We start from the raw sequence: 10,715 nt of genomic DNA on the forward strand, positions 1-10,715 counted from the left end.
AGAATTTGGCTTTTTATTTAACTTTTTCTTTCTCTTTGAAGTCTGTACTTTAGAATGTTCCTTGCATAGGAAAGCGAACATATGGCCCATACTATTGTTCCTAGGCTTAGTCAGCCGCTGGAGCCAAAGCCAGGAGTTTAGGTGGTAGGAAGCGCCAAGAAGTCATTAATTGGTGGGGGGATGGGTCACTTACAAAGTGGTGGGGATTTGGCAGGAGTGGAGGAAGAGGGCAGAAGGGAGATTTTCCTTCCCGTTACCTATTTATAAGCTTATCTTTACAAATACTCAGATAGACAGTTCTTTATCCTAAATTGCTCATTGTGAGATGGAGAAATAGGGAAAACGTTACCCATCATGCTCTTCTGTCATCTGACCACATATTGCTCATATATCTGTCTCAGTGTCCCATCCAAAGAACAGCTATTCAACCAGATCTCGATGTAGCTCGGTTACATCTGTGTCTTTGAGTAGCCCGTGTGATGCCTCTGCCGCTTCCTCTTCCACCTGTGCCTCTGCTCCCAGCCTTACAAGTGCTAACAAGAAAAACTCGGCACCGGGGGAGACTCTCGCAACCACAACAAACTCCAGTGGCCGGCCCTACCAGCCTCATCGAGAGGTAACCTAGCTTCCACACTGAGCAACTTACGAAGAAATGCTGCCAGGTTGTCACAGCTTAAACAATGACAGCTCAGTACGTTACCTTCCTCTCTTTATGCCCATGCCACACCTATTTTGAATCCCTCCAGCCTCAGTTATTTCCAGAGAGAGCATTTGGTATGTATGTTCCAAATCAGCAGCCAGTTTAGATTTCCTGTCGCCAAGACTGCTGACTTTCTGATGTTGGCAGTGATCCTAGCTTTGTTGGTAGTAGTATTGCCTGGTAATTGGTCACACTGGGAGTCATGTACCCATCTTGAGGTAGAAAAACACCACAATGGCAGTTTCACCAGAATGCATCTGAAGCTGCAACTCCCTAGAAGCACAGTGTAGATTATATCAGGGAGAGAGAGAGAGCATGAACCTGTTAGGGCGGGAGTGAACACTAGAAAGTAGAAGCATAATCCATAGTTTTTTTTCCTTGGTTTGAAGGAGATACATAAGAGCAGTCCAAGGCAGCGCTGTCAGTAATTCTTCAGACTGGTATTACATTGGAATTGGAGGACAAAAATAAAATCCTATGCCGTAAGCATTCTGGGTTGTAATGTGAAGGATGTATTAAATGTCACAGCAGCGTGATTTAATCTGTGGTTCATGATATATAGCAGAGTAGATCATAGTGATGTTTATTATTCCAGATGTTCATTATCTTTACACATGGCTTATGATCTACAAAATTCAGACACGGGATAAGATACTTGCCCAACTGAGGGCTTGTAGCAACCTTAGAGGATGCTCTTTCTTCCTTTTCTGCCCAGCTAAAGAAGAGCTCTTCAGTGGAGAAGAGCATGGGGGTGAAAGGCAGGGGGTAAATAGTGAATGATTTATTAATTCTGATTAGTGTCTAGATTGGATTGGCTGATCAAACTCTGTGAGTTTTAAGAGAGAACTGAGTCCCAAGCCTGGGATACCGCTATTAGGCTTTCAGAATACTCCTAAATAAACTGAACTGGAACAAACGGGGTGCCCTAATGTTACAGTGCTCTGAACATTGTCTTCTTTTATCCTTAGGTATTGCCAGGGAACAGACGAGGAGGACAAGGCTACAGGCCACAAGGCCCAAAGTCCAATGACCCCACGAACCAAGGGCGACATGACAGTGGGGGTCGTTACAGAAACAGCTCGTGGTATTCATCTGGTTCCAGGTACCAGAGTGCTCCATCCCAGGCGCCAGGAAACACCAGTGAACGGGACCAGACTCACTCTGCAGGGACCAATGGAATTGGAGCTAGCATGGAGCCCAGCCCACCCAAGCCCTCATTCAAAAAGGGGCTCCCCCAGCGCAAACCCAGGACCTCTCAGCCTGAAGCCGTGAACTCTTGAGGGAAATTCCAGCTGGCCTGTCTCTTCTATCCCACACAATTCAACTTGGTAACTGGACTTTAGGAAACTTGTAGTTAGATTTAATAACAAAAAGAAGTTTGCGCATTCACTTTTGATGCCATTCTAAATATTTTGGTTTTTTTCTCTCCTCGTTTCTGCTTTACCGTTTTTTTTGGAAGGGAAGCTGTTTTTTCCCTTGACCTTTCCCAGTGATATGGATTGATTCTGACTGGCCATTTCCACCAGGAATCACCGACACCTGTTGCCAGGTTTCCCAAGGGTAAGCAGTGTTCTTCCCAGTGCTCCAGGCCTTTCAGGGGCCTGAAGAGGCCTTACTCAGCAACCCCGACTGTCTAGGCTTTCAGGAGGAGATGGATCAGGCAGCTGGTCTTGCTGCCTTTCCAGTCTAAGCAGAAGCCACACGTGCCAGTCAGGTTCCCTGTAAACAACAACATGACCAAGAGAGGCAGTGAGGGGGTTGTGTACTGTCCTGGATTAGCCAGAGAAGGGAAAACTGAATTGGTGAAAAGGAAAGAACACTGGGAAACATTTGAGAATTTGCCTGTGCTCTCAGAACGTGCCTGAGATTGACACTCAGATCTGGGTTTCAGTCTCTTGCTTGGCACCATAGCTTAACCTGCAGTTTCTTCCAAATGCCCAAGCCTTGTTTCCTATTACCTTAGACTGCAAACCAGTCTAGGGAAGTCTATGGGAAAGTAGCATTTAATTAAAGGAAAAAAAAGTATTTCTTTTCTTTTTTTTTTTGCTGTACCCAGGCCTCTCACTGTTGTGGCCTCTCCCATTGCAGAGCACAGGCTCTGGAAACGCAGGCTCAGCGGCCATGGCTCACGGGCCCAGCCGCTCCGCGGCATGTGGGATCTTCCCAGACCGGGGCACAAACCCGCGTCCCCTGCATCGGTTGGCGGACTCTCAACCACTGCGCCACCAGGGAAGCCCAAAAAAAGTATTTCTTTGTTTCAGTGTTTGAAGATTTTTGTTGTTGTTCTCCCTCTTTCCTGTTTCCTATTCTGACCCTGAACCAAATTTATAGCAATATAATTAGTGTTAATCTAAGGTGTTAACCATCAAAAAATTGCCTCTGTCAATCTTTAGAGCTGAATAAATAAAAACAACTGCATAAACGTTCCCACGTTTGTTTCACAGCAGGAAGTGACTTCATTTCATTATCTGTTTTTCTTTGGGCCTCATGGGGTAGAAGTCACTCGAACAGCTTGTTCGGGGCTTAAATGAGGGTGTCCAATTCCTAAGTCATTTGTCCACTGCTTACTTTCAGAACCAAATTAAATGTAAAAGCCAGGATGAGCAGATGCAGCGGTTCCTCTTGGGAAAAGCTCTGTAGGAGAGGGAATGGCGACTTTCCGAAGGAGAGCCTGCCAGTTCAGAAAACCCACAGCTGCCAACAGCTCACTCAGGCAACCAAAGGTTCTGTCCACAGCCTTGTCTTCCACTGCCTGTCCCTTCACAGGAGTAGTGGATGTCACAGTGTAATGGGGTTCCTGCATGTAGCAGGTGGTGCTGGTGCCAGAGCACCACACCCACCCCAGCCTCTACGATTTAATAACAGCAGAGCTTTTTCTTCCCCAGCATTTGTTCTCCCAAGGCTGAAGCCCAGGCTGTAAGTGGCAGTGGTGCAGAACTTAGCTGCCTCAGGGCTTCCCCTAAGCTCTTTGGCTGAAGATGAGCTGCCAGGGTTCAGGTTGGTTGCACTGAGAGAGAGAGAAAAAGAGTGTGTGTGTGTGTGTGTGTGTGTGAGTGTGTGTCTTTCAGTGAAGAAAACAATAGTCAAGGAATACTAGGAAGCCATTTTCTAAGGGGCTGGCCACCTCATTTGGGGGAATTTATCCAACATCCATCAGCCTGCTGGTATCAGGAAAAAGCCCTGCTTTTCTGATTAATTGCTTACCTACACTTTATAGGAAATCCAGAGACTGAAGTGGCCTTGACGGATTATGAGGTCTATGCCCGTATCCAGGCAAGACTATTTAACCACCTAAACAGATGGGAAGCCACATGTTTGTCAAAACTGCCTTGAAGTTGAAGTTAAAATCTCCTTATAGAAAAATAGTTGAAGACTTTTTTCTATGACCACAAAAAGTTTGAAAATTATGAAGCTTTTTTTTTACACATTGTTTTTAATTACAAAAGTAGCATTTAAAATATCAAATAATACAGAAATGTAAAAGGAAAAAGTTAGTTTTCCACTTTTCCATTCTGTTCCTCAGGGGTAATAACTTAATAATTTGGCATATATCCTTATAAACCTTTTCAAAGCATATATGTGCTTATACACATAGTTATGTAGGCTTTTTTTTTAATAAATTTATTTATTTTTGGCTGTGTTGGTTGGGTCTTCCTTGCGGTACGCAGGCTTCTCACTGCGGTGGCTTCTCTTGTTGTGGAGCACGGCCTCTAGGTGTGTGGGCTTCAGTAGTTGTGGCACGTGGGCTCAGTAGTTGTGGCTCTCAGGCTCTAGAGTGCAGGCTCAGTAGCTGTGGCACACAGGCTTAGTTGCTCCGCGGCATGTGGGATCTTCCCAGACCAGGGCTTGAACTTGTGTCCCCTGCCTTGGCAGGCAGATTCCCAAACACTGTGCCACCAGGGAAACCTGATATATAGGCTTTTAATTTTTTGTTTTGTTTTTTACAAAAAAGGGAGCATACTATATGCATTCTACAATCCTTTTTTTAGATGTCTAAAGCATAATTCATTTAGGATCTCACGTTGTAGATTCTCCTAAATTTGCCATTTGACTTTCTTCAGTGAAGAGAAGTGAGGTTTATCTTAAGTTTGAACTGTGCAGCTCATTCTTTGCTCCCCACAACAGCTCTTCATTCCAAGAGGAGGGAGGCTCTGTACCCTGGGCAGTTCCTGCTGTGTGTTCAGAGACAACCTTCCTAACCATCATTTCTCCTTCCCTTTCCATTTCCTCTTAGAGATCAATGTCCTGTCCTTTCCCAGCCAAAGAGATAAGACTGAAACTTCAGGTTTCAGTCTTTGTCAGTTATGTGCCACTTGAGAGAGAAAATTTAAATTAGCGTGGCCTCATTATGAACATCATAGGCCCCTTATTTGCGGCAGTTTTGGGGTTTTTTTGTTTTTTTGCGGTACGCGGGCCTCTCACTGTTGTGGCCTCCCCCATTGAGGAGCACAGGCTCCGGACGCGCAGGCTCAGCGGCCATGGCTCACGGGCCCAGCCGCTCCGCGGCATGTGGGATCCTCCCGGACCGGGGCACGAACCCGCGTCCCCTGCATCGGCAGGTGGACTCTCAACCACTGCGCCACGAGGGAAGCCCCTGCGGCAGTTTTTTAAATTCACTTTTTAAAAAAGTAATACAGACTAATTTTTTTTTTAAGTACAAAAGGATACATGATGTGAACGTGAAAAATACTCCCCTACCTTGTCCCACTCCCTAGAACAAATCACTGATAAGTTTCTTGTTTATCTTTTCACAAATTTTCTAAATCCAAACATGCAAATATGTTTTTTCTTTATTTTACATAAATGGAAATGATATTATGCGTATTCCTAAGCAATTTGCTTTTTTTAAACTTGTTCTCACTTTTTATAACTAGTTTTTGTTTGGTTTGAAGAAAAATCAATATATGTAAATGGTTTTTAAAAAAAAACAGTTCAAAAGGATATATGATGAAAAATAAGCCTCCATCCCACTCTGGACTATTTATTCCCTCCCCAGAGGCAACCACTGTTAAGTTTCTTATTTATCCCTCCAGAGATTTTCTACATTTATATACATATATTAGAAGAATGTATGCTACTTAGACCTCTTTCCATATCAGTATACATAAATGTACCTTGTTCTTTCTATGGCTGCATAGTATCCCATTGTATAAATTTATCATAATTAGTTTTACTGGTCCCTAATGATGATTTTCAGTTTTTTGCTATTATAAGTATTGACAAAATTAGCATATTTCATCAATATAATACATACATCACTCATTACATGTGAGAGCGTACCTTTAGGATAAATTCCTAGGAGTGGAATTGTTGGATCATACAGTTATTGATAAAGTACTCTTAAAAGATGCATGGATTCTCCCCAACAGTGTTTGGGAGTGCTTGGTACAGTTGCTGAGCTGGAAGCTAAGGAGAGATAAAGATAACTAAAACACAGCCCTTTGTTGGGCTGATAAACTAGTTTGGGCAACTGACACATACAGATAAAAGAGTACAAGGTAATAGTATTGCATGAAAGAGCCTCGCTGTCCTCTGTGAGTATAATGGAGAAGCACTGCTCGAAGGGCCTGTGCTTGAACTAGAACTACACCAGCGGTGATCAGGCATTTGCTCAGTGGTTTATAGACCGGGTGACCTCGTAGTTCAGAATCCCAAACCAGGGTACCGTCTTGTGAGTATGAATGTATGGATGAGGAACAACAGGATGAACTACTTTAGGTTGGGAGTGGCCTAGAAAAGCCAGGACACGTGGTTATCAATCTGTGAACCTCTACTTTGGAGGAGGTCGGTAGAGTAATGGCTTTTTGCCCACGGAAATCCTGCCATTTGACCTAACGAAATGAGGGTTTGTCTTGCCTGATCTATAGGGTTCATCCCACCTGGAGAGGATTATATGCATACGGAAGCACACTTAATGGAAGAAATGGGTATCCAAAATGGTACGTGTTTGGAGGTCAGCAACTGATACAAGGAGCTGTTTTGTCACTATTTTAACCAGTTCAGAGTACCAGACCATAAGGCTGGTAGCCAGAACATCATACTGTAAAGTCAGCCAAGCTGGACTTCTGGTGGCTTTAGCTACCTGTGCACATTCTTTGCTTCAGACATTGAGGCACCTGCTGGGTGCCAGGCACTGTGCTGAGTTCTGAGGCAAAGATAAATGGTTCCAGCTCTTTCCTCAACCAGTTTGCAGGTGAAGGAACTAGAGCTCTTAGAGCTCTTAAACTCTGGGAAGCAGTGTCTGGTGGCTGGGCAATGTGGTAGGGTAGAAAGACCCTGAACTTCTGAGACCAATACTTGAATTTTAATTCTGGCTTCACAACTTGGTAGCTATGTGACCAACTAACCTTGGGCAAATAACGTAACATCTTTGAACCTCTTCTTGAACCAGTAAGTGGAGACTGGTAACTGCTTCATAGAGTGGTAAGGTAGGTATCAAGCAGGTGCTGAGAACAGTACCCTGGTGTCCAAGCTAACCTGTGACTAGTTAAACATTCACTCACCGTAACTCCTTTACTTTTCTGTCTCTCGTGCCCTGTTAAAAAGTGCATGAAAGACTTCCCTGATCTCCAGCCTTACAGACCTAATTAACCAAAAATAAAAATAAAAAATAAAACCAAAAATAACCAAAAAAATAAACCCAGAAATTAACCAAAAATAAAAAAGTAATACTTCATTCACCCTATTCCTTCTGTAGCTTTTCTCCTCTGAGTGCATATCCCCCCCAGCATGGTGAGCTCTGTGCCCTCTTGTCCTGACAACTGTCAGGAAGCCACCCCCCACCCCCCGTTTCTGAGCTCTCTGGGTGGCACAGGCCAGATGCTGACAGCACCAACCCGGGCAAACAGGGAGCAAGGCTGTGGCAGAGTCCGAGGAGAGCCAGGGAACATCATTTCCATACAGGTGCTGAGGGAGTTTTGTTACTAGTCTGTGACTCCCTACCAAGGGGAACCGCTATCTGAAGATTTTTCTGGGTGAGGAAACTCACCCACCATCACCACCACCAGCAAAACTGTTCTCTAGCCCCCCCACCACACCACTTCACAGCCGTCAAAACAGCAGGAACAAATACCGCCCACTCTGATTCCCCAGGGAAAAGTCAGGTCTCCTTTTTATGTCTCTCTTCAACTTAACCCAGTTAAGCTTTCCCTGTAACTAGATTTCAGACAAACCCATTTTCTGGTGCTGCTAGAACATGCAGGTTGAGAGACCGAGATTTCTCAGACTCGCTCCCTTGCTGACTGCAGGCAGGACTGGTAAACTGGCCTTCCGGCAGGCGGGGGCCCACGGCCGTCTGCAGTGTATCCCCACGGCCTGAAGTCCGGTGGCTGTTCACAGTGGGCACTCATCAAAATGACCGTGCCGTCCCCTTTTAATAGGCTGTTTACTGAAGGATAGGACAAGGCACCCCAGCATTGTGGCACGGAAGCAAACTGCTGTCAACCTAGTTAACTCCCGGTTCAGATCTCTTTCCTCTCCACTTAATTAGCCATGCGATATACAGCAGCTTATCCAGGATTCCCTTTAAGAAAGTTTACTGTGGTTTTCTCACACTAGCTAGGATCCTCCACTAAAAGAAAAGGGATGGCCTAGAATGAGACAGCTGAGGGGCAGCCAAGTACTGGAGGCCTCAGAGTATTCCAAAATGTTGTGTTTGTTTTGGTGGGGATGGGGAACCTTCAGTGAGGCTTCATGCTGAGCTCATTTCTGTGGTCCCAGCACCCAGGGGCAGGACAAGTGCTCAGGGGGACTTTCAGTAACAATCACAACCACTTCCTAAGCTCGTCTCACTCTCTCCACAATCCTCTGAGAAACCATCATTTCACAAATGAAGGAACTAATGCTCTTCGAGATTAGTGCCATCCCCCATCCCTGCCCAAGGTCACTCAGTGGCAGAGCTAGAATTGAAACCTGGACGAGTTTGACTTGAAAGCCTGAGATTTCCCCACCACACCACACAGCCTGAGAAGGAGAGACAGACCTGGGGACCTCCAGGAATGAGGGTGGAGAGAGTAGGAAAAGGAGAGGAGAAGGGAGGAGCCCTGGACTCTGTTCCTCGACAGCCACCTGTTCTCACCGGCTGCACACAGCAACTGACTCCGCCTGCACTTGGGAGGGGGGCTTTTTCCATCTTTTGTGTCTTGAGTGGTTTTTTTCCTCGCTTTGCTCTTCCCTCCTCTCTCTCCTTGTTCCTTTTGTAGATAATACTCCCACAGGCCTCCCACGGCAGCTCCAAAACGCAGCCTCCTGAGTTTCTCCTTGTTGACAATGGCTCTGAGCTATCTCTGAACAGGGCTCCTCCTCAACCTTCCCTTCCCTGTGACTCCCCACTGTGGCGGGTGAGTCAAGAACTGGGAAAAGGGGAGAGGAAGAGGAGATTATAGTGGGGAGCCCGGTGGTCCCTAACCTCCCCACACACACCCTGCCGTGCCCTGTTGTCTTCTCAACTCCCCCCCCACCTCCACCTTACTGTCTCCTAAACGTGGGCCCTTGCCCCTCGCGCCCGCGTGTGCATGGGGGGGTGGGTGCGGGGGTTGTGGGGGTGGAAGGAGGAGGCAAGGAATTCACCATAAGCCAGGTCTGGCAGGAAGACCTGAGGGACTAGGTAAAGTGAAAGAGTGAAGTGGGTTGAGATCTAGACACTCATCTAGATGGAAAAGGCACCTTAAAATCAGGCCAGGCCAAAGCAAAGGGTCAGTGGCTGCATCTCTACCCCATACACACTTTCACACAAATTCTTTGAAGGGCAATGGGGGAAGGGTAAAGCCCAAAACATTGCTGTTTCATTCTGTGTTAAGAAGAGTGATCATAACATTCAATAAACGTTTGTGGCGAGCATTGCCCTCTGAGGAAGGCGCCATTAAGACCCTCATAAGCCTCAGGGCCCGATTGTACTCTCCTTGGTATGCATCCTGGACTTTACAGTATGAACGTAAAAAAGGAGGTGGCCTTTGGCCAAATCTCTCCAGGAACCTGCTCAGTTACTGGGAGTCCCTGGTTGTTCCCTAAAGCTAGGAAAAGCAACCCTGGAGGGGAAATTGGTGCCTTTGAGGGAGAAGCCGAGAAGCCAATCAACCAGCTGATGCCGATAAGATGGTGACTAAGCAAATTCCCTGCTTTAGGGGGATATAGATGGCTATGCTTTGTTGTTAAACTTGCCTTGCAACCATCAGTTGCTTGTGTCCTTCTGATCCCATACCTTGGTGCGTTCAGTCCCCTACCCCCTCTCGTCGATTGTTGCTGCACTTTGAGGACCCGCCGCGGCTGGCGGCAAGTGGCGCCTGTACAGGGACCTGACAAGAGGGACATCTGAATCTCGGTAGGTGAATCCCCGGAGTGAAGAGTGAAAGTGTGGCCACATAGTAAAGTTGATAGTAACTCGGGGCAATAGTCAGAAGTAAAAAAGTATGGGACAAAAAGTATCCAAGGAGCGACCTGAGATCACTGATCAAGAGAAGAAGTTGTCCACCAGTGCTTTCCAGGCTTTCACAGCTGGAAATTATGATGTCTGTCTGCAACATCTTGCCTGCCTACAAGATATAAACAAAGACGATTATAAAATAATTTTGAATACGGCAGTAGCTGAGTTTTTCAAAAGTAACCAGATAACAACAGATAGTTTAAGACAGACACTTAACCAATTGAAGAATCAGGTGCACTCGGCTGTTGAAGAAATGGATGGACTAGATGATCTTGAAAACAATATGTTGTATTACAATCAAGCAGTCATCCTGTATCATGTCCGACAGTATACAGAAGCCATATCCGTTGGTGAAAAACTTTATCAGTTCATAGAACCTTTTGAAGAAAAATTTGCCCAAGCAGTGTGTTTTTTGCTCGTAGACCTGTATATATTAACCTACCAAGCTGAGAAAGCTTTACATCTTCTTGCTGTTCTAGAAAAAATGATTTCACAGGGCAACAATAACAAAAATGGAAAGAATGAGACTGGTAGTTACAGCAATAAAGATGGGTCTAATCATAAAGCTGAAAGTGGAGCTCTAATAGAAGCTGC

At 45.6% G+C, this 10,715-nt stretch overlaps 1 protein-coding gene across 3 annotated transcripts in view; it reads left to right on the forward strand.

The window, feature by feature from the left end:
* Positions 1–3,152, forward strand: part of SPATS2 (spermatogenesis associated serine rich 2) — a 120,228-nt gene extending 117,076 nt beyond the window's left edge. For 2 of the 3 annotated variants that reach the window (XM_059080608.2, XM_059080609.2), the window contains exons 12-13: positions 402–616; positions 1,669–3,152. In XM_059080608.2, coding sequence (XP_058936591.1) covers positions 402–616; positions 1,669–1,980 — 527 coding nt within the window. In that variant the 3' untranslated portion in view covers positions 1,981–3,152. The remainder of the gene's footprint in view (positions 1–401; positions 617–1,668) is intronic. The other variant, XM_067009260.1, reaches the window with a different exon arrangement.
* The last annotated feature ends 7,563 nt before the right edge of the window (positions 3,153–10,715 follow it).

This window comes from Kogia breviceps, chromosome 12, assembly GCF_026419965.1.
Source record: "Kogia breviceps isolate mKogBre1 chromosome 12, mKogBre1 haplotype 1, whole genome shotgun sequence".
NCBI classification, from domain to species: domain Eukaryota; kingdom Metazoa; phylum Chordata; class Mammalia; order Artiodactyla; family Physeteridae; genus Kogia; species Kogia breviceps.